The 27761-nt window shown below is 35.4% G+C and overlaps 1 protein-coding gene across 10 annotated transcripts in view; it reads left to right on the top strand.

The window, feature by feature from the left end:
- The window catches only part of RTTN (rotatin), a 151555-nt gene that overhangs the window by 62595 nt on the left and 61199 nt on the right, over positions 1-27761 (top strand). For all 10 annotated transcript variants that reach the window (XR_011542099.1, XR_011542100.1, XM_070627848.1 and 7 more), the window contains 6 exons: positions 7391-7545; positions 8600-8819; positions 14272-14400; positions 14854-14964; positions 17008-17166; positions 18643-18714. Coding sequence is in view for 8 of the 10 variants with exons in the window: in XM_070627848.1 (XP_070483949.1) it covers positions 7391-7545; positions 8600-8819; positions 14272-14400; positions 14854-14964; positions 17008-17166; positions 18643-18714 (846 nt within the window). In the remaining 2 variants the exon portion in view is untranslated. The remainder of the gene's footprint in view (positions 1-7390; positions 7546-8599; positions 8820-14271; positions 14401-14853; positions 14965-17007; positions 17167-18642; positions 18715-27761) is intronic.

Below are 27761 nucleotides of genomic sequence, written 5' to 3'. Positions count from 1 at the left end.
TCCTCTTTCTGCTGAGGAAGACTGGCCCTGAGCTAACATCCATGCCCATCTTCCTCTACTTTGTATGTGGGACGCCTACCATAGCATGGCGTGCCAAGCGGTGCCATGTCCGCGCCCAGGATCCAAACCGGCGAACCCCAGGCCACCGAGAAGCGGAATGTGTGAACTTAACCGCTGCACCACTGGGCCGGCCCCACAACTGTATTTTTAAGTGGAGATCTTGGGGTAGGGGGACTGCAAATAGGAATGTGGAGAGGCAGAGAGCAAAGGCAGGTGGAGGCAGTGAGGGGCATAGTGATGGTGAGGTTGGAGACAATGAGTCAGACGGTCCTCAGGCTTTACTGTAAGTTTACTGTAGTATTTACCCTTCCAGCCTCCACTCCTCTCAACTTTTTTAGCTGACTATGTTCTAAGAAACTTGCCGAGAACCCAAGAAGCTAGCTCGCTATCTATTGTTGGTCTATCTGTGTAGTTTTTTTGCAGATACTGTATGAATTTACTTAACCTAGTGAAGATAAACTTTTGCACAATCAGGAAAAAACACATAAAAATTAGAAAAGAGGGTGTAAACTGAAATAGAACATAGTAGACCTTATAAGAAAATATGTTCCGTTATATGTTAATACATTTGCAAAGCTTGTCTGAAAACAGGATTCTCTATAACAGTACAAAGTGCCAATATGGTGTAAGTTAGAAATTCTAATTGAGAGTACTTTTTACAGTTTTTATAGATTTAAAAAATCTATATATTATGTATATGAATGTTTGTGTGTGTATAAAGCTTGATTAGATGTTTATTATCTTCTGCCTTATTGTAGACTGGTGAAAATCGGGTCCGTTTCATTCACAGTTGCATCCCCAGCATCTACACTAGAGCCCTGCACCTAGTGAGCTCTCCACAAACATGTCGTAACTCAGTAGTAAACTTAGGCACTGAGGAAGTATGTTGCTAATTACAGGAAAATACATAACCTTAATTTTATAACTTGTTAAAATTTAGCAAGAATGGAAACTACGGACCACATTACACATTCCAGTATACTTATAGACTAAATTCCTAGAACCGTAATTGCCAAGTCAGTTACAAATTGCAAAGATAGCTGTGTGTGTGCATCTGTATTGAGATTTTTTGTTTTTGTTTTTTGTAAGTGATGATTCTTACTTTGAGTGAGATGCTCTTGTCATGTTTGGGTCCTTGTCTCCTTTTCTGGGACTTGTTTGATGCCCTTGCTAGTTGTGCGCCTCAGCTGGATTTTTAGATTCTCTTGGTCTTTTTTTTTTTTTTTCTGGTAACAGAGGAGCTTTTCGTAAATTAGGGAGATTAGCCCTTTACCTATGATGTGAGTTGCAAATGTTTTTTTCTTGTAATTTGCCTTCTGACCATGCTTATGGTATTTTGGACTTAGTTATCTTATTTTCCTGTCTTATCTACTCCTTTTATCTCCTAGCTTTTGTTAGTTATTTCTACATTTCATCTTTTATAATATTTAAATGGTGTCCCATGATTATAATTTCCACATTTAGTGATAGCCTTACAGGAGTGTGTGTGTGAAAAACCACCCCTCCCCTGGGTTATTGCAGGCCTTCCAGCTTCCACGCCTGCAGCTGTGGTTCTTAGACAGCTGCTACAGTGCTCTTAACCTTAAGTCACATCATGTCCGTCTTCTGCTCAAAACCCTCCGCCAGCTTCCTCTCTCATTCAGATTAAGCTCATAGCCTACAAGGCTCTGTTTGAACTTGATTCTGAATATCTTTCTGACCTCATCTCCTACCTCTGTAGTCCTCTTGTTCTGTTCCAGCCACATTGGCTGCTGGTTGTTTTTCAAACGTGGCACTTACAGCTAGTGAGTGCCTTTGCATTTTCTCTTCTCTCCGGCTGGAAAGCTCTTCCCCTAGATATCTGTATGACTGACTACCACACTTACTCAGAGCTCTTTTCAAATGTTTGTCAGAGGAGCCTTCTCTGACAGTCACGTCTAATATGGCATCCCTCCATGCCTGACTCTCTGCCTGCTTATCCTAGTTTATGTCTCTGCGTTGCTTATCACTTATCACTCCCACCTGTGGAATATCTTTGTTCGCTGTCTGTCCACCTCACCCCACTCTACCCCACTAGAATGTAGACTGCGTGAGGACGAGTTATTGTTTTATTCACTGCCATATTATTTTTAGGTAGTCATGGTTATAGATTTCTTTCCTTACAGGTTATAAATTATTTACCTTCTTGGAAAGATCTCTACTGAAAAGTTTTGAGTAAACACTTTCATGTCTTCTTTTATAACTTTTAAGGTTTTATCTTCATTTACTTCTTTGTTCATTTGGAACTTCTTTTGATGTAGATTATTTTTTTTGAATGGATAGCAGTTTTCCCTATCATGTATCTAACCCTGATTTGAATTGCCACCAGTTTTTAAAAATCATAAGCTGACCTGCTATATGTACATGACTCTTTGATTGAACTTGTAGTATGTTCCTTTGATATGCCTGTATTTTCTGAAGGACTACATTTTTTAAATATTTTAACAAATTTTTCCTTAATAAACTTTATTTTCTATATTTTTCTCTAGTCATTTTTACTTCTTTCAGATTAACTTTATTTTCATTTTTTGAAATTTTTTGACAGAACAGTTGTCCAGGGGAAAGACATTTGTGTCTGAGTTTTATTATCTTCTGTATGTATAGCAAGAAATACTTTAAACATAGTTAAAGACATGATAAATTGAGAAAAATATTTATAACACAAATGAGAGACAAAGACTAATTTCCTTATAGTACATTTTTTGGATCCTTTGTAAGAAGATTGAACTTCCAAAGTACATAGATTAATTGTTCAATAACGTTTGCCCTTCTGTTACTTTCTCAAAGATGATTTCAAAGTGCCATATTTACTTTGATTTTCTCTTATCTTTTAATTATTAAAAAATTAAAGAAGTGTTTGAAGACACTTATTTTCTGAACATTTTTAATAAAGCAAAACAGTAAAACCTAATGTCATTACAATTCGTCTTTTAGCTTTTAAGCATGCTTAAATATTTTAGAGATTGGATATTGAAATATTAAGAGAACCTCTATGAAGCTTTTCTTCTGAATAAATTTTTTGATAACTCAAATCGACTTTTGAGCTATAAATTTTTTATAACTTCATAATCTTTTTACTTATTTTTTAAAAAGAATAAGCTCTAGAACATCTCCTTCTTAGGTTAGAGTTCTTGTATTCTGGAGATTATGGTTGATTTGGGTTGTGAAAATTTTAGCAGTATGTTGGCTTTATTTGGTTTTAGAATCTTTTCTTGAAAATCTGTGCAATAATTGAATGTTTGTATGCAAGACTTTTTATATAGTATATAACAATACGAAAATCACTATGCATGTTAAAATGTATTTGTCTAAATTATGTAACTAACTATAGTTAAAATTTTACATTTACACGGTTGTCAATTTTGTAGTGTGTTATGAATGCTGATGTATATTGTATAACTTATTTATAGTTTTGAAAGTAAGATGAAATTTCTACAAGATTCTAGATGATTGTACTGTAATTTTAATGCACTTTTGGAAAAGGGTTTTTGGTATAATTAAATTTATTTGACTTGGTATGGTATCAAGGCTGTCTTTGGAAAACTTTTACTTTACCTCCTCATTTATTGTCATCACTAGTGTTATAAGTAATAATACTTTTAAGGGTGAGCAAAGTGGACTTAAGCATCCACCAACAGGAGGGCTTCCTCTCTAAACATCGTGCTGCAAGGATTAAATTATTAAGTATTATGAACTAATCAACGTTCAAAATAAAGGAAGCCTGAAAATAGAAAGTCAAGTGCCTTTTAAAGTTTATCATTAAAGTGGTTAAAATAAGTGAGAAATTATTTAAGAAGGTCAGTAAAATAACATTTCCGAAGGAATTGTTTTGAACGTATGCACGTAAAATGAAAAGATGTGTAAAAGCGATGGTGGCAGAAACTAACAAAATTAGGCAGATATGATACCCGCTTAGGCAGAAGAATGCTAATAGGAAATGTGAAGAAAATCAGCTAATTTACTGAGGGAAGATTTAGCAACTTTATCTTGTGGAAATTTGTGTTTTATCAAAACATTCATTATAACAAACATTTTAATTCAAACATTGAATACATTCATTATTACAAACATTTAAACTTGGACACTTTAGGGATTTATTATATCACTAATCTATATTTAATTTTAATGACATTTTGTTAATATCTAAAACAACCTAGATGTGCTGAGTTTGAGAACCTCTCTTTTCAGAATGAGTTTTTTGATGGAAGTTCATAAAAGTAGGGCCGTAATTTTTGGGGGGGAAGCTGTTTAGAACTGCGCAGCATATGTCTCTCTCTGTTGGCCGACTTTCACAGGCACGTGTGCACTCAGAGTTCATAGAGGGCATTGCACATCCTGCTGTTGTAGGCTGCTGATGGTTGGAAAATTGCATATGAGGAGTGGTAACTGTGTGCGTAAGGAAAATGAACCATCATTAGAAATTCTTGCCTTTTGGAGGTCAACGGTGACAAAATAATGGCCCCAGTAGTTGACTTAAAATTAAGATTGAATACTAATGTCTGAAAACAAAACCTTCAAGTATGCTTAAGCACTTGAGATCAATAGGCATCAGCAGAGACGTCTATTCTGTTCTCAGTTATACTTGAGGAATGATAATTCATCCCATATTTTAGAAGTGATGCTGCCAAGCTTCACTGAATCTTAATGTTAACGTGTAAATCCAAGATATGTTATAAAGGGAAAAAGTGTCAGCAATTTACAAGCAGAAGCAAGTTATTAATAGGATGAGACTCTTTGGAAGCATCTTAATGTTAGGTATATGCATAATGTATCAATACGTTCGTATATTAATTAGTAGCTTTTACTTAATATTTATCTGTATATCAGAATTAATAATTCCTGATAGTAAAATTATATTTTACCTAGATGAGGTTTGCATTAAAAACAGCTTGTTCATTTTGTCAGTATTTATCAGAGTTGGAGTAAGTGTGGGTGTAAGTCAGCCTGTGGTTATTTGGGGCTAAGAACACTATAGAATATGTGTTTATTTTTGTGGCTTTATTAAATGTGTGTCTTAATTGTTCATGTATGAAACATAGAAGTTGTAGTTATGTTTTATATAATTTTACTTGATCAAATGAGTCACTTCTTTTTCAAGATGAAAGGAAAAGCTGAAAAAAAATGCTGCTTTGGGGCTGGCCAGGTGGCGCAGCGGTTAAGTGTGCACATTCTGCTTTGGCGGCCCAGGGTTTACCAGTTTGGATCCCGGGTGCAGACATGGCAGCACTTGGCAAGCCATGCTGTGGTAGGCGTCCCACATATAAAGTAGAGGAAGATGGGCATGGATATTAGCTCAGGCTAGTCTTCCTCGGCAAAAAGAGGAGGATTGGTAGCAGATGTTAGCTCAGGGCTGATCTTCCTCAAAAAAAAAAAAAAAACCCTGCTTAGGTGTAAAACATAGTAAAGCAAATTAAAGGCAAAACATCTCCCCTACACTTTTCAAAAGCTCTTAATTATATTATTTATAATCATGTATACCTGATTGAAGTGTACTCCACATACTGCTTGGTATAAACAACTTGGAATTTTCTTCCCGTTTTTTCCATTTCTTTTCCCTAAGAAGAAAGCAGTTACTTTTGAATTGAGTTCTTTAGGTGAGGAATTTCATGACAACAGTAATTACATTTTGATTTTATCTCTTTTCGTATGTTGTGATATGCACTATTGATGTCACATAATGCTGGGGACGGAATGTTAACCAACTTTGAAGTAAGACGATTCTGAGGTTGAATCCTTGCTCTGCTCATTCGTATGACTTTGAACAAGTTTCTTAATTTTTTTTTATAAACTTCCATTTGCCCATCTGTAAAATAGGAAAATGCAAATCATCTAGTTTAATCAAAAAGTTAAATGAGATCTTGTTTTCTCTTATTTACTTATTTTTTTTTAAGATTTTATTTTTTTCCTTTTTCTCCCCAAATCCACCTGGTACATAGTTGTATATTCTTCGTTGTGGGTCCTTCTAGTTGTGGCATGTGGGACGCTGCCTCAATGTGGTTTGATGAGCAGTGCCATGTCCGCGCCCAGGATTCGAACCAACGAAACACTGGGCCGCCTGCAGCGGAGCGCGCGAACTTAACCACTCGGCCACGGGGCCAGCCCCTAGATCTTGTTTTCTTTCACTTTTTTTTTTTTTTTTTAAAAGATTTTATTTTTTCCTTTTTCTCCCCAAAGCCCCCTGGTACATAGTTGTGTATTCTTCGTTGTGGGTTCCTCTAGTTGTGGCATGTGGGACGCTGCCTCAGCGTGGTCTGACGAGCAGTGCCATGTCCGCGCCCAGGATTCGAACCGACGAAACACTGGGCCGCCTGCAGCGGAGCGCGCGAACTTAACCACTCGGCCACGGGGCCAGCCCCCTTCTTTCACTTTTTAACACAGTGCCTGTGATGTTATAGGTGATTAATAAATATAACATGTATCTTTAATGCTGCTGATTAATCTAACATTTCTACTCTTTCAATATTATTAGAGATAATCCTATTACATTTCTTTCGCTACCTTTTTTAAGTTGGAAAACAGGAAAAAATTTAAATAGTCCTAGTTTTATTTGTTTATCAGCCTGTCAAACTGGCAGAGATCACAAGTCATAATACTCAGCCTGGGCTTGGATGCTGTGGGCCTTCTCATCCCCTGCTTAGTCGTATGTATTGGTACACTGTTTGCACGGACAATTGGCAATATATATTGAAAGCATTAAAACTATTAGAATGTTTTGACTTATTGATTTCGTTGCTTAGAATCCATATGTGGGATCTAATCAGAGTCGAGCGCACTGCTGTAGCTCAGTGAAGTTAGAAATTGCTGATTGATTACCCAGCAGTTGATGTGGCAAATTCCTGTGGTTGAAAAACAATCAGATATTAAGATAGTGTTTTTGAGGAAATATTGATAATAACATTAAGTAAAAAGAATGATTACAGTAGAGGGTTTTTCCGCTTGATCTCAGTTTTGTTAAAAATATAGAATTATAATTCTGTTTATATTTATACTCATATACACAAAAAGAAGAGTATGTACCAGTATACTAATAGCGGCTGTCTCTGTGAGGTGTGATGATGAGTGGTTTTTGCTTTGCTCATTGTGCTTCTCTGTGTTTTGCAAAATAGATCTGCATTCCTTTTGTTTAGATAACATATGAGGTGCCTTTTGAGTTTAGAACATCTCTACTAATGCGGTAGAGACCCACACTGACTAGTTAGCTAATAGAACTCTCAGTTAATCCAGAACATGATTAGCAATGAAAACCTGTATGCAAAACAGCACATAGCTCAATTAGAGAGTAAATGTGTTTTTTACAAATTTCATTTTTTAGAGTCCAAACCCACTTTTAGACCTGCTGGTTCTGGCGGAGTCACAGGCACAAGAGGAAACAGATGACATCCGGACTGCTGTCAGACAAGAACTCCAGAAAGAACTGATTGCTCTTTACAATACCTTGCTGCTCAGTTTCATGGCAGTTACTGACAGGTACCATTTGTATCATTGAAGGTTTGGGGACATTTATATACAACCTAGTTTTCTTTTGATTTCTAAAGAGTTTTACTTTTCACTTGTTTCAAATTAAGAGGAGGAAAGACTTCAATAATAATCAGTTGAGTGGTCTTTTTGTTTTTGTTTCAATTCAATATTTCGTACAGCCTGATTGTAATTTCACACACACACATGCAGTATTTTTTTGTTCTCTAGGTTTTAGTTCTTGATCCTGTCTTAATTCTCTACGCTTCTACCTGAGTACTCATACCAAGTATGGCTATTTTTATATTGAGGATTTTCAAATATGTATCTGTAGTTTTACCTTTTTAAAAATTTAAAAAATTAGATAAAATTCTCTGTGTCCACCTGTAAGACTGTGATGGAATACGTAGCAATGTAGTGAGTAGTTGTCAGTTTTGGAGTCTAAAGATCTGTAAAACTGAAGAAATTTCAGATTTTGTTCTATGTTTTGTTATACAGTGCTGTTATTTCTTGCAGGAATTATATCTTTGGATCCATGCTTAGCTGCTTAATTTAAGGAATTTTGTTTTCTAATCGAAAATGTTCTCGATTGTCCTGTTTCTGACAGTTTTGTTTAAATTGTGTCAAACTCATTAAAACCTTTTTTTTCCCTTTTATTTTAGCTTCCTGGGGAAAAAAAATTCATCTTATCCAATTAAAAATTCAGTATTTTACTGATACTGAATGATTAAATGTATGGGTTTAATATATGCTAATTAAACTCATTGAAAGTATGTATTTAATTTTTCATTCCAACTTTAGTTTCATTATTGGGTGGCAATACCAATATCCATTTATGTATTTTTCAGTGTAATTGTTACTTGTAGTTTACATCGTAGATCCTAGATGGTATTTGATCTTTTCCTTGAAAAGGCTTATTTTGAGAGGGAATATTTTCTGCCTTTCCCCTAGTTCACACTTTTCTGATACAGTAAGTTGTTAATGACCCTCTATTACCAGTGAGAAAGCACATTAAACTCATCACATTTGTTCTCTGGTTGATTTTTTCCCTCCTTTACGTACACAGGAAATGCCTGGAACTTTTTTATGTTTTCCAAACGCAGCTGGCTCTGAAACTGCTCCAGTGTCTGAGAGTCACGGATGCGCCTCACTTCTATGGCCTGCCTTCGCTTGAGAGGACCTTACGAGGGATGGCTCACCTCACAGCGTTCCCAGGATGGAGCTCACATTCTCCTCTCACAAAGCCACTTGAAATTTGTGTGAAGTACTTGTCAGGTCTCCTTGAAGTAAGTAAAAATAACCAATGACTGTAATAACAATAGTAACAACCTCTTACCCCCCAAAAATAGCTATTGATCACTTACTGTGTGCTAGGCCTATGTTAAGTGCATATATATTACTATATTTAATGTTAATTATTATTCAGTATTTATATGATATCATAATGGTGAAATATTTTAATGATTTTTGCTAACAATATGTAAGATCACTTTTTTTTTAAGATTGACACTTGAGCTAACATCTGTTGCCAATCTTTTTTTTTTCCTTCTGCTCCCCCAAACACCCTAGTACATAGTTGTATATTCCAGTTGTAGGTCCTTCTCATTCTGTTCATCAAGCCACAGCGTGGCTTGATGAGTGGTGCTAGGTCTGTGCCCAGGATCTGAACCAGCAAAACCCTGGGCCCCTGAAGTGGAGCATATGAACTCAACCACCTGGCTACGGGGCCTGCCCCTGTTTAATGCTTTTATTTGTGAAATGCAGCACATATGCAGAAAATACACAAAATGTAAATGCGTAACTCAATCATCACATAGCGAGCACCCATGTAACCACCTCTAGTCTAAAAATAGAGCATAGCTGGCACACTGAAAGCATTGATCATACTCCCCCCCAATCTCTCTTCCTCTCCCAAAAGGCAGTTCTTATTTTGAGTTTTATGATAATCACTTCTTTGCATTTCTTGTTAGTTTTACCACTTAATTATGTGTCCGTAGATACAGTAATTCTTGATTTTTTTTGATTTTGTAAAGTGGCATCCTATGACTACTTTCTTTCATCATTCTGCTTATGAGAGTTATTCATTTTGCCACCTGTAGGTGGAGTTAGCTTAGTTTCATTTTTATATAGTATTCTCTTTGCTACAATGTTGAAGGACATTTGGTTTTTCTTTTTCTTCCAGGTTAGAGTGGTTTTGGATTCTTCCCCTATGAAATTCTTGTCTTTCAGTGAAAATGAATTTTTGAAATTTTATTTTCTAACATGTGTCTATGCAGATGTGCTCCATTTTATATAGTAACCATGTACCCAGCCAGTCTTGTTTTCAAACTGAAAGGAAAGGCCTTTCATTTTTCACCTTTCAATGTGCTGTTTGTGGTATTTTTTTTTAATTAATTAAATAAACATAAGATTAAGGAAGTTTTTTTCTAGTCCTACTTTCCTAAGGGTTTCTGTTAAAAATCATAAATGTGTATTGCTTCTCTGTATTTTTTAAGATATATGATTTTTCTCCTATATTCCACTAAGGTGATGAATTATATTGAGTGATTTTAAAATGTTAAAAAATCCTGCATTTCTGGAAGAATTTCAACTAGGTTGTGATGTATTATTCCTTTTTATATTAACAGATTTGTTTGTTAATGTTTTTAGGATTACTCTACCAATTTTCTTATGCAAAAAATGTTTTTAGAATTATCGGCATTTTTCTTCTTTCTCTTGTCAAGTTTTAATATCAAAATTAGTTCACCCTTATATGTATATAATTTTCTTTATATGACTTTTTCCTTCTTTGGAATAGTTGATTTAGATTGGTGTTATTTCTTTCTTGAATGTTTAGTAGAATTTGATGATGAAGCAATCCAGGCCTGGAATTTTCTTTTTGGGAAGATTGCAATTGAATTTTTTAAATCTAGAATTATTCAGATTTTCTATTTTTTGTGTCAGTCTTAGTAAGTTATGTTTTTCTAGAATTTTATCTAAATTTTTGAATTCATTGCTCTAAAATATTCATGAAATAATTTTTTTTTTCTGGTGAGGAAGATTGCCCCTGAGCTAACATCTGTGCCAATCTTCCTCTATTTCGTATGTAGGATGCTGCCACAGCATAGCTTGATGAGTGCTGTGTAGGTCCATGTCTGAGACCCAAACCTACAAACCCCGGGCCACCAAAGTCCAGTGCACGAACTTAACCAGTACACCATTGGGCTGGCCCCTCATTTTTTAAAATATCTGTCAGATCTGTAGTGAGGTCCCATTTCATACCAGATGTTAATTATTCCTTCTCTGTTGTTTTCTTGATTGGTCTTGCTAGCGGTTTGTGTGTTTTATGAGTCTTTTCAAAGAATGAACCTTTGGCTTTGTTGATCCCGTCTTTAATGTTTTTCCCCTATTTTATTTATTTATGCTTAATATTATTTCCTTCTCCTTTTGTTTTAATTTATGACTCTTTTTCTAATATTTTAAGGTAGAGTCTTTATTGATTTTTTTTTAGATTTCTCAAATAGACATTCTTAGCTCTAATTACCCTCTAAGCATGGCCTTCACTTTTTCCACACATTCTACTATGCTGCGTTTTCATCATCATTTAGTTCAATATATTGTCAGAATGATGTAATAACTATAACAACGATGTGGTTGTATGTGGTTCTGTAAGAGAACAGCTTCACCGGGGTGCTCTGGTGACCTTGTATGTGTGCACGTAGCCCGCAGAGGTAAGGCTTAACTGCTTCTCGTCTAAGTCTTGCAGAACTTCCTGTGATCCTTCTGGAACATGAGAACGTGTGAGGCTTGTGAGGAACTGTTTCAAGGCTGTTGCTCATTCGCTTCACTCTCTTAGGAAGTTTGTCACAACCTGTTTCTTATTGCCTCCCGGGTTCTGACGGCTGGGGCTTTCTCTGTCATTCCCCCTTGGTGTACAGCTACAAGCTGTAAATGGCTCAGTGTAGCATGGCGTGAATCCTCAGCAAGAGTGCCCTACCATCTGCACCTTTGTTCAAGTGTCACCCTGCGCAAGGGACACTGGGAGCTGGCACCTTTGGCAACTCTTGCTTTTGCTGTTTATGTAAGTAATTAACAGTCTGAATCTAAAAATGGCTCATTGTTTCCTTACTGTCCAAATCTGTCAGCATTGCTTGCCTTGCAGCAGTAATTGAAGGAGTTAAGTGTTATGTTGAGAAGCTATCAGGAGTCCTTTTGTTTTTCAAATTGTGTGAGAGGAGTGACTTCATATCACCCGTTTCAAACAGCGGCAACTAAAATGAGCTTTCAATGGTATTGGAGAACAAAAGGCCTTAGTTCTAAGTAAGAAGTTGAGGCAAAAAGGCAATAATGTCATTGTAAGTCTTCAGTTGTCTTTAAGGTAATAAAAATCACAATTTATTAGCTAAGGAATGGATAAAAAGTAAAATCCCTGTTTTACAATATTCCACAGTTATGGAAAACCTAATTAACACATTTTGATTTGATATAAACAGGGGAATACATTTCTGCTTCATAAAAGATCTTGGGAAAAAAATCTTTATGTCTTTACATTAAATGACTGGAAAATGATATGAAGAAATCTGTCACTTTTGTTAGAAATTGTAGCAGAGTCCCATTTAATCTTACTTGGGACCTTCTGCTTAACTAGCTAAACAGATTTCTTTATTTTACTACTGACTAAATTTATCTTTTACAGGATAAAGTAGAGCTTATATGAATGATGAACATCAAAGCAAAGTCATTGTTAGTCCAAATGATTTGCTTCATAGTTTCTTATTAAAGCTGATTCCTTTTCAGAAAGGAGCCATGTTTCTAATATCAGATATTTTGTTTCTTCTTAGTGAAATTTGAATGTGAGAATTTGCTTTCTGTGGTTGAGAAACGAGACTTTTAACAGGAGCATTACTCATTATGATAGGTGAATAAACTATGATAATTGTTAAGATCAGATATATGACGTATAATTCCAGGGATCTGACAAAAAGTTCAAGTTGAAAGGAGATAATTCCAAAGCTCTTGGTTTGTCGCTTATAAGCTCAAAATAAAACCATCACACAGATAGTAGAGATAGTTGTATCCAGTGATGATTATAGGAAGATAATAAGGGCTTAATCTTTCAGGTATCTTACTGCTAAGATATCCCTTAAGATTTTAAACTTTTAAGTATGAAAAATTTCAAACATACGCATGTAGAAGGAATAGTAGAGCAGAGCCCATGTATCAGTCACCTACAATTAGTACCCGCTGGCCAATATGGATTGCTTTTTCAGCTACAATATAAAGCTATTTGGTTTATGAAAATTCTAATTTAGGTCAAAGCCCCCAAATTACCTATGAATAAATTTCACTTGTCAAATACGCTGGGATTTATGATTTATGTTTTTTTTTAATCTGCTTTGCTGCATAAGCTGAAAAAAATCCAAATTAAGAAGTAGACTTTATTATAAGACAAAATGGCTTACATTAAAGCATTCTGTGATGAGTAAAAGCATTCAGAGTCCTGGGGTGGTTGAATTGAAATACTTTCTTTTGTATTGGTGAGATAACAAGTAGTTTTGATTGTTTTGACTCACAACAAATTTCTCCTTCATAAAATATTGGCACCTAAATATACTTAGCATTCTTTTTTTATTAAAATTTTGTGAATTATAAATGATCTTTTGTCTCTTTGAATATTTTTTTATTTAAGGGATGAAAGTTATAAAGTTCTTGTTATTCAATCAGTCAACAAATATTTATTAAACCCCTGCGTGATTTATATAGAAATGTTCCAAAAGAGTTTGCCACATATTTTAAAGGATTTTCTAAATCAGGTGGAAGGACTTTTCCTCAAACTACTGTTGTCTAACTCCCCATGTCCATTCTGATTCCGCTTCTGAGTTAGAGGTATAGCCCTTCAGATAAAAAGCATTTCTGTTGTTGTACTGATGGAAATGTGTCAGATCTCGGTTTTGTGGGAGAGAAAAGGGTGACAGCCAGTGATTTAAATAATAAACATATACTTACATATAGAATTGAAAGCTAAGATTGCTCAACAGTGGGAAAAATGTCCATTTACATTTAAACCATAATTTTAGAAAATCTAGACTAGCCCGGGTAGTCAATAGTAGTTTTATATAGCTAGCAATTTCTAAGTGTGCTTTTCAACACGATATTTGTAAACTCTTTTTTTTCTTTTGAAGGATACTATAACATTTGAAGGATGTTATGAGCATATTCGAAATCACAAAAATCTCCTAGAAGGATATTACACTTCCTTTGGACAAGTTCCAAAGGGAAAAAATTTTAAACTAAGAATATTTGTTTTAATTGTGGTAAAATGTATGTATTATAAAATTTATCATCTTAACCATTTTTATTTTATTTATTTTTATTTTTTATTTTTTTGAGGAAGATTAGCCCTGAGCTAACTACTGCCAATCCTCCTCTTTTCTTTGCTGAGGAAGACTGGCCCTGAGCTAATGTCCATGCCCATCTTCCTCTACTTTATATGTGGGACGCCTACCACAGCATGGTGTGCCAAGCGGTGCTATGTCCGCACCCAGGATCCGAACCGGTGAACCCTAGGCCACCAAGAAGCAAAACGTGCACACTTAACCGCTGCGCCACCGGGTCAGCCCCTTAACCATTTTTAAGTATATAACCTGAGAATATTATATATACCTTATGTGATTATGAGTCAGTTCAGATAAATTAGTAGAAAGTGATAAATATGCTCAGAGCAAAGCCACCATGAAATTGTTTACATTTCTTTTTCAGGTCATTACTTCTTTTTATGTGGAGCGGGGAGGAAATGCTATGTCCTTCATGGGAAAAGGTGTCACGAAGAGCACAGTTCTTTGCTTGCTTCACTTATCTCATGAGATGATGGCCCAGGCCCAGAGCTCGGTGAGGTCATTAAAAGCTGTCTGTCTCCTCAACAGTTGCCAGAAAAGGAATGTGCTGTGTCTAACACATTTCAAGCCTATAAATTTGCTATATGAAAATGTCTCTTTTGACTTTTCTTCTGGGAAACAAAAATGATTTTTGACTAAGATGTTTCTTAGAAGTTGTGTATTACACAAATCTGAATTTTATTTGAAACTTATTTTGATGGAAATCTGCATTGCAGACTACATTTTGTCTAAATAATGGGAAAAATAGCTGTTCTGAAGAAAAATTAATTTTAAGGAGAAGCTCAGATTTTTGTTTGCCTGTTTTGGCTAAATAATAAATTAAAACGAAGTCTTAAGTACATTTTTACTTTGTTTTGATTTTTTAAAATTCGGAGTTATTTAAAACTCTCTCTGTTTTATTCTTAGAAACTGACCTAATGTGTTTGTTTCCCTTTTTTCACTCTAGGAGTGGCTGTCACTCTGGTTCCTGCCTTTGGGCAGCCACAGTGAAGAACATGCTCCTACCCAGCAAGGATTGGCCTGGTTGATTCCGTTATGGGTTGATCGAGACCCAGAGGTCAGTGTGAAGGAAAATCAAGTCCATTATGTGTAGATTAAAAAACACATGAAGCAAAACGTATATGCATGCTCGTATTTTCCAAAATGAGGTCATTTTAGTCACTAGACCTCAAGTTTTATTTACCCCATCTTAGTCAGCTTGTGCTCCCATAACAAAATACCATAAACTGGGTGACTTGAACAAGCGGAATTTGTTTTCTCACAGTTCCGGAGGCTGGAGATAAGGTATCAGCATGGCTGGGTGCTGGTGAAAGCTCTCTGGCTTCCAGTCTGCCGCCTTCTGACTGTGTGCTCATGTGACTTTTCCGCTCTTCCTCTTCTCATAAGGCCACCACTCCCATGAAATTAGGACCCCGCCTATGACCTCATTCAACCTTAATTACCTCCTGAAAGCCCTATCTCAAAAACAGTCACATTGGGTTTGGGGCTTCCGTATAAAAATTTTAAGGGGACGGAGTTCTGTTCATAGCACCCCCTCTCAGCCAAACTCATAAGAGTACAGGTTAAAAGTAGAAGAAAAAAAAAAAAAAGGATTATAGAATCTATCACTTTTAGAAAGAACTCTGAAAAATTGTTGAAGAAGCCTAGCCATTTTCAAACAGTCTAGAAGGATAGCTGCTGAGTGACATTTGACTGTCATTTGATGGCATAGTACTATTACAGTGCAAAGTTTTATATTTTCTAGTTTTAGCCATTTGTCCACTAATTTTTAAAAAAAATCATTTTATTGAGGTATGATTGACATACAAAAAGCTATACATATTCGTGTGTACAACTTCATGAATTTGGAGATAAGTATACACCTGTGAAACCATCACCACAATCAATGCGATCAACATATAATTCACCTCCAAAAGTTTCCTCCTACCTTCTTTACTATTTAATTATTTATTCGTTTGATTGTCTATTTATTTTTGTGATTATAACACAACATAATAACTTTTTAGCAAATTTTTAAGTATATCATACCGTGCCTCCTGACTGTAAGCACTATCCACTAATTTCAAGCAAGAAATGATTACATCCTGTTATAATAAAACCTTGATTTGTAGAAATGTCATTTGATATGAGCTTAAAGGTTACATTCTTTAGACACATTGAACTTGGACTTGTTGCTTGACTGTGTTATGACTACATTATTTTTTGTTACCCTGTAGCTGTCAGTGAAACACTGTTTGGGAATCAGAATTCAGAGGGTCACCAAAATGCGTAGCTGGAGCAGCAGTGTTACTGTGGTACACGTGTTACATCACATCAATCTTATTTGAAACATTTTTCTTTTAAAATAATTTTGGGGAAAATACTAAATGCCTTATAAAAAGATAATCCAATTCCTTCTTTCTGAAAAGCAGTTTCAAAAAAGTTAAAACCATTTATTTGGGAGAAACACTAAAATATTAAGGAAGGTAAAACAAAATAATAGGCCCCTTCTTTAGAAATGAGGACTAAACAGGAATCATGTTCAAAGGAGATGCATAAGAGCCCTATGCTTTCCCTAGAACAGGCTTTTGAACTATAATTCTTATTCTTATTTATGCTTGGTTTTGACTTTTTGTGATATTTGCTTTTATTTAACTTTCATTTTCTATATTATGCTTTCTAGAATCATGGAATAGGATTTTTATTCATTTATAAACTTAAGGTCACTGTTTTCTTTTTTTTTTTTTTTTTTAAAGATTTTATTTTTTCCTTTTTCTCCCCAAAGCCCCCCGGTACATAGTTGTGTATTCTTCGTTGTGGGTTCTTCTAGTTGTGGCATGTGGGACGCTGCCTCAGCGTGGTCTGATGAGCAGTGCCATGTCCGCGCCCAGGATTCGAACTAACGAAACACTGGGCCGCCTGCAGCGGAGCGCGCGAACATAACCGCTCGGCCACGGGGCCAGCCCCATTAAGGTCACTGTTTTCTATAAGTGCGTTTTGTAATTTAGGATCATCAAGACAATGTCATAAAAGTATGATATTTTATATGCCAGAAAAATTAAGGATTCATGTTAGGAATTTGGATTCTTTGATTTGACGACTTTTCCTTTAATTTGAACAGGTGAGGTTCACTTCACTGGGATTAGGATCGGCACTGACCACCCTTGAAACTGGCTGTGTGGCCTTGGCCAGCAGTTGTCAGAACATTTCTGGTGGGCTCTGGGGAACTGTGGTGAACATTCTTCTGGACCAGTCGGAATGCAGTATGGTGCGCCGGGAGGTATGCCTGTCTGGTTACCACCTCCTCCCTTTCTTCCCCTTAGAAATCGGTTGTGATAGTCTCTGTAAACCATACCTCACTCCCTGTTCAACATGGTGACTGACCCAACCATGATCTCTTCTGCCTACGAAAAACTCCAATAAAACGGTAGTAGAGAACAAAAAAGATTAATTCACAGAAAAAATTGAAGTCCTTTATTCTATAAGATCAAAGTAATATTCGCTATATTTTAATATGAATGCTTCTATTTTATTACACATATAACCTCAGTTTTTATGAGTCTCTAATGTTCATAAAGCTTTATTTAAGATAAGAGGCTGTCAAAATACTCTTTGCCATTTATTGTACAACACAAGAGGAAAAGCAAACCCTATTTCAATTCTTTCTAAATAGTTGGTAGTTTTCTTTCATTGCTACTTTTTTTTTTTAAAGATTGGTCCTGTTGCCAATCTGTTTTTTTTTTTTCCCTTTTTCTCAGAGCCCCCCAGTACATAGTTGTATATTCTGGTTGTAGGTCCTTCTGGTTGTGCTGTGTGGGATGCCGCCTCAGCATGGCTTGATGAGCGCTGCTGGGTCTGCACCCAGGATCCGAACCAGCGAAACCCTGGGCCGCCACAGCAGAGTGCGTGAACTTAACCACTCGGCCAGGGGCTGACCCCTCATTGCTGCTTTTATCAAAGTGATGATTGATGCAAATATTTTTAAAAGTAAACAAATAGTGATTAGAAGCTTATAAAGAAAATAGCAGCTTCTGGGCCTACCACTAACCAGTTTCCAGTTCCAAAATTCAAAGGCCGTAGTTTTCTTGTTATTTGTTTTTTAACAGTAATGCTTAAACTTGTATCTTCCTCTTCATTTACCCACTTTAACGCTTATCTATTGACTTCCAGTTAAGATGGGTTGAAAATTTCACTCTCTTTGAATTCCTGCTGTTACCCCTCCCATTATGGCATAATCTTTCATTAAATAGATAATCAGTGTTTATGTTAGTATGATTCTTTAAATTGACCATCTTCAGGACCTAGCCAGTTAAGGTGGACATTTGTGGTTTGTATTTCTAGTTAGCAACTTTTTATTGAGAGTAACTTGTATGAGAGAAGGGAGGGGAGGTGGAAGAGGTATGTGTGTGTGAGAGAGAGAGAGAGAGATCAAGTGTGTGTGTTTAATCTATAAGGGGGTAATAGAAGCATGAAAGTATATTTCTTAAATACTACCAGAATAGTTTACATTTTACAGATCATTTCTTGAAAAAACAGAATTCTGAAGTAGGAAAAAATGTATGTGCTGATGAAATAATTTCATCCACTGTTAAGTCATCACCTAAGAAGATGTGCAGTTTGGCACTTCTTATAGTGACCTCTCAGCATGTGCAGTTTAGTGATACATTTTTTGTTATTAAATTACGATATATTGGTTATTTCAGAGATGACAACAAGATGGCAGTATTGACTTTTTTTTTTTTTTTTTACATTTCAGGCTGCATTTATTCTTCAGAATCTCCTTGTAATTCCAATGCCTTCAGTAATTATAAAGGATTATACTTGGCAGGTGGGTGACTTTAAATAATTATCAATCTACTAGATATAGGAGATTAATTGATTAGATAACGTTTCAGCATATGTTTATTTCATTAATGATGAAATTTTCTACAGGGCAGCAGGATCTCTTACAAGAGAATGTAGAAATTTTCCTTTGCTCGATCAGATTTATAGGTTCTTCTCCATAGTGTTAAAAATAATTTTAAACAGAAATAATAATAGCTAATGTAGTGATTACTATGTACTAGGCATTCTTCTAGGAACCTAACAAATATTAACTTGTGTAATTGTTTGAGTTGTGAGCCATTATTATCCTCGTTTTGTTTAATAGCGCTGAAGTTTAAATAGTTTGCCCTAAATCACACACCTTTGCTTTGAGTCCAGGCAGCCTTTCTCCTGCCGCTCACTGTGCTGCCTCTCTAATTTAATAATAATAAACAAATTTGTTTATAGTTAAATATGCGTTGATGTTAACATCTTTTTGCCTTTTCTGGGTTAGTACACAATTAGGGTCATAATTTATCTTTCTTTGGTTTCCACTGGATTAATTTTTTGTTTTCTGTTCTGAATGTCAAGTCAGTAAAAAGTTGACTAACTTTTTTCTAACTCTTTAGATGATTTGGAGGATACGAAAGTACTCCCACTGAGGAGATAAGCTTTGCTCTGTCTCTACCCTATTACCTAGCTGTACGCCCTCATCCTAGATGTGTGTATTTATCATACTGCTGCATCTCACTCCCCAGGATCCTAGACAAATCTAAAGTTTCTAAGTTTTCCTTAGAATAGATCCTTGGAGGAGTTACAGAATCGAGTTGAGCTGCAGTGAGGGCAGCTTTTCAGGAAGTCACCTGAAGCATGAATTTAGGTGGTTGTCAAGGCTCAGATCGAATTTAGCTCTTGGAAGGTTCACTCCTCCAAACTTGACAAACCCAGATTAACTCTGCCAATTACTGAAAATCTCAGGCCACTTTTCCACTGGTTCCTCCAGCTTGGTTAACATTGCCATCTGATAATGGTTGCTTATTCTTAGTCTGGGTTGTAATAAAACCATTGGAGACAAAACTGGAAGGCATACACAGGATTAGTATTTATATTAACAGTGTAGTAGTTTTGATACCTGTTATCCAATAACTAGGTTTTAAAACGTGTTGTTTTGGATTCAAATACAAAGCATCTCTACTCCTATTGTTAAACTAGTGACACTTGTATACTATAAGCTTGATGTACTGCCAATGAATTTTTAATTATTGAAATAAATATAATTTAAAGGCAAGAGTAATAAGATTTCTTGGTTCTATTAAAGCTCTTGGGACATTATATTTTGATATAAAACCATGAGTAGAAGTTCACATTTTTCTTTTACAGGTTAAATACAGTCATGTGCTGCATAACGATGTTTCAGTCAAGCACAGTCCACCTATACGATGGTGGTCCCATAAGATTAGAATTATATAGCCTAGGTGTGTAGTAGGCTGTACTGTCTACGTTTGTGTAAGTCTGCTCCATGGTGTGTACACAATGGTGGAATCGCCTAACTGCATTTCTCAGAATGTATCCCTGTCATTTAGCAACACGTGCCTGTAGTGGACAGTTCTTTTTTGTTGCTGGTGACATGCTTACTGCAGCTTGTCAGTTATGTTATTCTCCAGTTCTTCATTGCAGAATTAATTTTCTACTAAAATGTTGAAAATAGTGCTTTAAGCAAGCTTTTGGAGTCTTTTGCCTTGCCTTCATTGGTCAGAATCAAAAAAGTTTGAGAGCTACTCTAATCCCAAACAGTACTTGAGGATGAAACTATTGCTAGTCTTAAGCAAAATTAGAAAAATAGGGACAGTCTTGTGTGTTTTCAAGAAACCCAGATTTTCTGCCGCTCTTTTTGTTTTGGATCTATTTTTGGTTATTATTTTTCTTTTTGATTTAAATGTCCTCACTTAGCAGTATAAACAGTTGGTTGCCTAGTATTTGTCTCTCAATTTTAAAAAAGTTTAGTGGTACTTTACATCCCAAAGTGGGATGCTAAGAAGCGACAAGGATAATCTTAAAATATAGGTAATGGAGTTTCATAATCTCCAAGTAGTTGTGACCTTTGCCAGTTTATTATAGCTGGAAAGAAGGTCTTACATATCCAGTATTGCAAAATTAAAACTGTCTTTGGTAGAATGATGAATAACAATCTTGTTCAACAAAATGTTTCATTTGCTTATGTTGGTGCACATTTCAGTGTTTTGGAGGATATACCAGGAAGTAGCACCTATCTAGCAGCTTTGTGAGCATTTTATTTGGGTAAGGTAGATATTTGATTCACTCTGTTTTACAAAGAGGGTTGCTTTGACTGCTTTGCACTTTGTTTGGTGCCAGAAGCTAACCTGATGCCCTCTGTGCTCCTGTTTCACTGGGCATTCCGCAGTGTTCTCTTTATGATTACTGCCCCTCCCCGAAGTCTTCCCACACACACAGCGTAAGTTCCTGTTGTGTGCCGCTATCTGGCATTGTTGAACTTCTGAGTGGTAATAATTTGCATATATAAGTTATGAGTTATGTAACTGACTGAGTTTCCTTTTATTGTTGAGTGCTGGAAAGTTTAGAGCCCTCCTGCCATATATGGCTCTTCTCCTATACTATTCGTGTTTTAGCTTTATTCCTGGTTCCAGTGTTTTCATACCTTTGTTTTTCTTTCATCTCTGCTCTACTTTTTTTTTTTTAAAGATTTTATTTTTTCCTTTTTATCCCCAAAGCCCCCCGGTACATAGTTGTATATTCTTTGTTGTGGGTCCTTCTAGTTGTGGCTTGTGGGACGCTGCCTCCGCATGGTCTGATGAGCAGTGCCATGTCCGCGCCCAGGATTCGAACTAACGAAACACTGGGCCGCCTGCAGTGGAGCGCGCGAACTTAACCACTCGGCCACAGGGCCAGCCCCTATCTCTGCTATACTTTTACTATCATGTTATAATTTACCTTTCCTTGTAATAGGCCTTAAATCTTTTCTGGAACAAGCTGAGACATACATCATTTAAAACATTTTTTAAAAATTTTAAAATGTGTTTATTAAAAAGTACTAGCCTCTACAATCCATTTTAATCTTCCTCTTCTCTGAAACACACTAGCATTTAATGTCTATACCATTACATTGGTTCTTTTTCATATATCATCCTTACTGCCTTGTCTTATTTCTTACCATTTAACTTAATTAATCTTCCTAAGTAGAATATATGTTTTAGGACCATATTTTTAATATATTTTTTAAATATTTTTTCCAGTTCCCACCACAGAGAAGATAGTGCTCCATCCATCTTTGCTAATGCATAAAAATGTGCAAAGCAGTCCATTTATCCCATTAGTATTAATGATATTGCTAAGTAAATAAAGTTAAAAATCAGGTCTTAATTTTTTCTGCCTAATCCCCCATTTATTTTTCCTTGGATACAGAAACGTGTTGAAAGTGGGTGGTCACAGAGAATAGGAGCAGATAGATACCTGTCTCAGCACGGCTTCCCTTGGCGCACAGTGTCCCAAAGAGGGGCCTGAAGGCCCGGCTCCTGCTGTGGGAGAACCAGTGCTTAGCGCATCACCCCTGGGTGTGTCACAGCTCTTTTCTGTGTCGAACACTGTTTTTTAAGGGCAGCATTTATAAATATTGGTCTTTCCTTGTTCAAGGCTGCATCCCTCTTTCAGGGAGAGAAAACAGTGTCCAAGGGCCCCTAAACTGTGTCATGGCCCACCTGTCCAGTGTCCTGTAAGCTGGTTTCCCACAGTCTGGCTTGGATTTGGTACTCCTGAATGTGGAAGTTTCTGTTGCTGGGTTTAGATTGAGGATTTGTTACAAATCCATACCCCTGCAACTTTAACAATCAGAATAGAATTTTAGAGTTGATTATAACAAGAAATTATTGGTTGGATAGGGATTATCTATGTAGTTTGTTTCACTTCATTTCTGTAAGTGTTTGTTGAGTACCTAAATGTTGGGGATTCACAGGTGATAAGATTTAATGCTCTGGGGCGTAGAGCTTGTGGGGGAAGAAGACAAACACATACCCAGGGACCGGTGCTATAGTGTTTTATGTATGATGATTAGCTTATGTGTAATTTTTGTAATGTTAAAGTTGTTCTTTCCACTTGAAAATGATATCCACATTTAAATGTAAAGGTAATTTCACATGCTTAAATAATATAGTGAGTTGTCAGTTTGTGGTATAAATATACGTGTTCATGCTTTTGTTCCTTTCCATGTTTGTCATGGGACTTTGAATTGGCACATAATTTTATTTTTTTTAAAAAAGATTTTATTTTGAAGAAAAATCAGACTTATAGAAAAGTTGCAGTAACAGCACAACAATTTTTATATTCCCTTCACCCAGGTTACCCCAATGTTATAATTTTACCAAATTTGCTTTAGCTCTGTCTAGTATCTTTTTTCTGAACTATTTAAGATTTGCATACATAATGCTTCCTTTTCTCTAAACTCTTAAGTATGAATTTCCTAAAAACAAGGATATTCTCTTACATAATCATAATAATAATTATCAAAATTGAGAAATTATTCAAAATTTTCCAGTTGTTCCACTACTGTCCTTTATAGAAAAGAAAACAATCAGATCTAGGATCTGATTGAGGAATACATGTTATGTATAGTTTTCATGTATATTTAGTTTTGGTTTTTTTAATCTAAAATAGTTCCTAAATCTTTAAGACCTTAGCATTTTTGAGGAGTTCAGGCTGTTTAGTTTTTGTAGTGTTCTTTAATGAGGTTTGTCTGCTTCCTCATGATTAGATTGCGGTTATCCATTTTTGGCAGAAAAACTGTAGAAACGATGTGTTCTTCTTGGTGCATTGTGTCAAGAGACGTGATATCTCTTTGTCCTGTTACTGGTGATACTACTTTGCTCACTTGGTTAAAGTAGAGTCGGCCTCTTTTCTCCATAGAGAGTTACAGTTTTCCTTTTGCAGGGAGACACTTTGAGATTGTGTGAATATCTATTTCTCATCAACAGTCTTGCACTAGTTTTAACTTCCATTCATGATTTTTGTCTGAAGCACTTACTACAGAATGGTTGCCAAATGATGGTTTTCTAATTTCATCATTCCTTCTACATTTAATTACATTTTACTGTAAGGAAGAGCTTTTCTTTCTTCTCCATTTATTTATGTATTCACTTATTTATTTACACCAGTATGGCTCAAGGATTCTTAGTTTGTTTCATGGGTTATAATCTGTTTCTATCATTATTTATTTAGATGTTGAAATTGTTCCAAATTTGTCTAGGAGAAGCGCCTTCGTGAAGACTCTTAGGTCCTTTTAAGATATCTTCATCAATCTTTGATCACTTCCTTACTTTCTGGTATAGCAAGATATTCTAGACTTTCCAAGCCCCAGCCTAGAATCAGATAATTTACTCAAAAGAGCCCTGACTTCTTTTAAAGGAGGTGGAATTTAGAACTGAGATTTAGGTTCTAGATATGCTTGTTGTTCCTGGGGGTCCTTGCTCCCATGCACTCTTCGTGGACACGGCAAGTAACTGTCTGCATGTGCGTTTGTGCATGTATTTTAGATAGATAGTGGACTCATTTATAAGGTACAGTCTATATCATTTTCAAATTTGATGTGATAATTATCAATGCATATTTTTCATCTTTTAATGTGTTCATCATGACTCATGAGTATTCATTTCCCAAAACAATAAATACGTGGTATCAAGGAAGCAGTATCATTGTAACTATATTCATCATTTTGCATCTTTGAGAACAGTATTTTCAAATTAATTGGAGTGTTTTATGACATAATTAATTTGCTATTTTCTTGGCAAATTTATTTGTAATGGCACCTGGTGATTTGAAGAGTTTTCTTTCTTTGCATATTGTCCTTCTCAGCTCTCCCTGGCAATTTTTCAGATGATCTGGAAGCCCCAACACTCACCTGAGGGCAAGGCTGGTAAGAATATAGACATCTTGAGACAGAGCAATTAGACCATGCTGATTTTTCCTCTAGGCCAGAAGACAGCCCCATCAATTACTGATGGATCTGTGGAGCGGAGCCTAGTGTATGCATATTCATTGTTCTGGCCCTTGTACCATTAGTCATCTGTGGAAAGCCTAAGTCAGACCATCTTTTGTGCATATGCTGGCCTTGGCTTCCTGGCTGTGAGTAAAGCTTTGTTGATAATATGCCATTGCTACTAGGAAGCTTTGGCATTTGGAGAATGGGGATTAGGGCTTAAGGCTTATTAAAATAAATAAAAAATAAATAATGGTTATGTAATAAGTACATATTTCAGATATTTGATTTTCTTTGAGAAGTTAAAAATATTTTGAATGAATTGTTTGAATTTTAAAAGAAATTATTTTTTCCAAGTAGTAAATACATATGGTTAAAAAGCTAATAGAGCTTACAGTGAGATTCACTATGTCTTTCCATTCACAGAGACAGCTTTACTTCCTATTGATTTTAATTCTACAGGTGGTTACCTTTGTATCTCTCAATAGTATGTTTGCAATGATATGTTTGTTCCTTCACTGTGTCCGTATGTGGATTTAGTTCATTTGAACAGTCTCCTGCCAGTATAGTTCTATTACTAGTCTTCATTTCTCCACTGGTCACCCCTGCTGTTTCTGGTCTCATTACTTGTGGATCGTATGTCTTGGCCCCCCATTTAGAAGGAGAGTAGGATGTGGCTAAGATGGTCCTATCCTTTCATTGGTATCTTCTCCCCAACTTCTGCTGTTCTTTGCCAGTTTTATCTTTACTTTTCCTTTGTGAAAGTTGATTACATTCACTTTCTCTTCCACATCCTTGACTTATCTATAAGTTGATCCTAAAAATGGAAAACTGATAATTCACTACAGAGCCACTTATTGGACTGTGATTACACTTTCTTATCTCTGCTTCCAAGGCCATGACCTCTCTGGCACTCAGAGGGAAAATTTTCTGGTATTTATAATATGTGTGTATGTATATGTAGACATATGTGTGTATGCATGTGTGTGTATAATTTAGTAAATTGATTTGGGTGATTTTTTTTTTCCTTTGAATTTCTGTTTATTTTTTTCTTGCATTTTGAGTCCATATCATATCTCAAGAGTTTTTTTGAGCTCTTACTCATGCTTTCTTTTCAGTTAGAATTCTTTCCTACTAATCATCCTCAAAATAATTGTATTCCTACCTAATAACAAATGCATGAGTGATAAGCTTTATGAGTTCTTGCATATTTGAAAATGTATTTAAATTGCACTGGATCGATGGTTTGGATAATTACCAGATATTAGATTGAAATCATTGCTCATAAGAATTTTCTAACATCCTGTACTACTGCCTTCTAACATCCGTGCTATTGATGAGAAGTTGGATACCCACCTGATTCTGTTTATGGCTGACTTTTTCGTTTACCATCTTCTCTTTATCTTTAATGTTCTAGAATTTATGGTTATGGGTCTTTTTTCATTTCTCTTGCTTAACACTCATTAAGCTCCTTGACTTGAAGACGTAGGTGTTCCTTATCTTTTGGTTCTGACAAATTTTTTTGTATTATTTTAAAAATGACTTTCCTTTTTCTTTGTTCTATCTTTCCACAAATCATATAAGTTCCATATTAGGTAGACCTCTTCAATTGATTTTCTTTGTTTCCTTATCTTTTATATTTCTATCTCTTAGTCTTTCTTTTCTGAGATATTAATACTTTTGTTCATATCAGAATTAGTTTAACTTCTTCAATCTTGGTAGGCTGAATAATTTTCACTGGGCTTTATAGACAAAGAAAAAAAAAACAGGTTCTAAAACCTTATTAGGTAGATTGAATTTTACATTTGTGTCTCTTACTATGACTTCTTTTGTTATCTTTATTTTCTACATCTTTTTTTCTTTTTATATTAGAACTAGAGAGAAGAATGAATTTTTGAAATATATTGATTGACAGGTGAATGTGATTTTATTAATTACATTCTTCAACACTAATAATTATAGTTATTTATAGAATAACTAGTGCAGTTCTGCCTCATATTTACATGTATCATTTCTCACTTATTTTGAAAATATTTATAACTAATGAAAAGATAGATTTTAGAAGACAGTGGGTTTGTAACACTTTCTTTCTAGCAGATGGTATAGCCATCAGCCTCAGCTGACCTTTGCAGAATAAAGAATCGGCAGATTTAAGAGCTCTGGAAGAGCTTGTTTTCCAGGTTTACACAGTTTACATCCCCCCATCTTATTTTATTAAACCTTTGTGAATTTTGAACTGTGACTATACCTCATCCAGGAAGCAATTACATAGACCTGATTTTGTAAAAGTAAAATTTTTGAATAATTTCATATAATCTATGTAATAAAATATTTTAAAATTGTTTTGGGCATGATTATGAAATATATTTAGAAAAATAACATTTGTACTACTTTGTTTAATCATTTTATTTTATTGATTTATTGAGTTTTGTTAGGTAGGTGGGGTTAACTTAGTAGACTTAGCTGAGTTATTTCTAATTCTCACCTTGGTTGTTAATTTCTTCCCTGAATTATCATAGTGAGGAGTCTATGTTAAGTAACTACTGCAAATCTTTTGTGTGTTTGACATGCTGTACAGTTAAGAATGTTATAAGTTGCTTGAAAGGTAGACCATTTTGAAGGTGTGAATATTATTATTGGCTCTGCGGTTTTGGATGAATTACTTCATCCTAGATAATTAAACAAGGTAATGCATAAAAGGGCCACATTGCCTGAAACATATGCCACAGTTAATGAAAGGGAGCCACATGACCCTGTTCTCTTGTACTTCTTTCTGTTTCACCTCCTTCCTCTGGACCTCTGAATTTAAACTTACACAGTGACCGTCATGTTTATTAGTCATATATCTTATTAAATAGGTAAATTGCTCTATTTATGAAGAGTAAGCTCACAGTGTTGGGTAGGTTTGTTAGAACACAACAATGACAAATTCGTAACCATAGAAGGTATTTAATATTGAAGTAAGAGATTTAATTATAGTGATAATATCCTTAAAAAGAAATGTTAATGGAAATCTTATTAATGTAATTACACCTTTAACTTTTTTTTTATTGAGGTCATAATAGTTT

This window comes from Equus przewalskii, chromosome 7 (genome assembly GCF_037783145.1).
Source record: "Equus przewalskii isolate Varuska chromosome 7, EquPr2, whole genome shotgun sequence".
In the NCBI taxonomy this organism is placed as follows: domain Eukaryota; kingdom Metazoa; phylum Chordata; class Mammalia; order Perissodactyla; family Equidae; genus Equus; species Equus przewalskii.
This window is presented reverse-complemented; position numbering and strand designations above follow the sequence as displayed.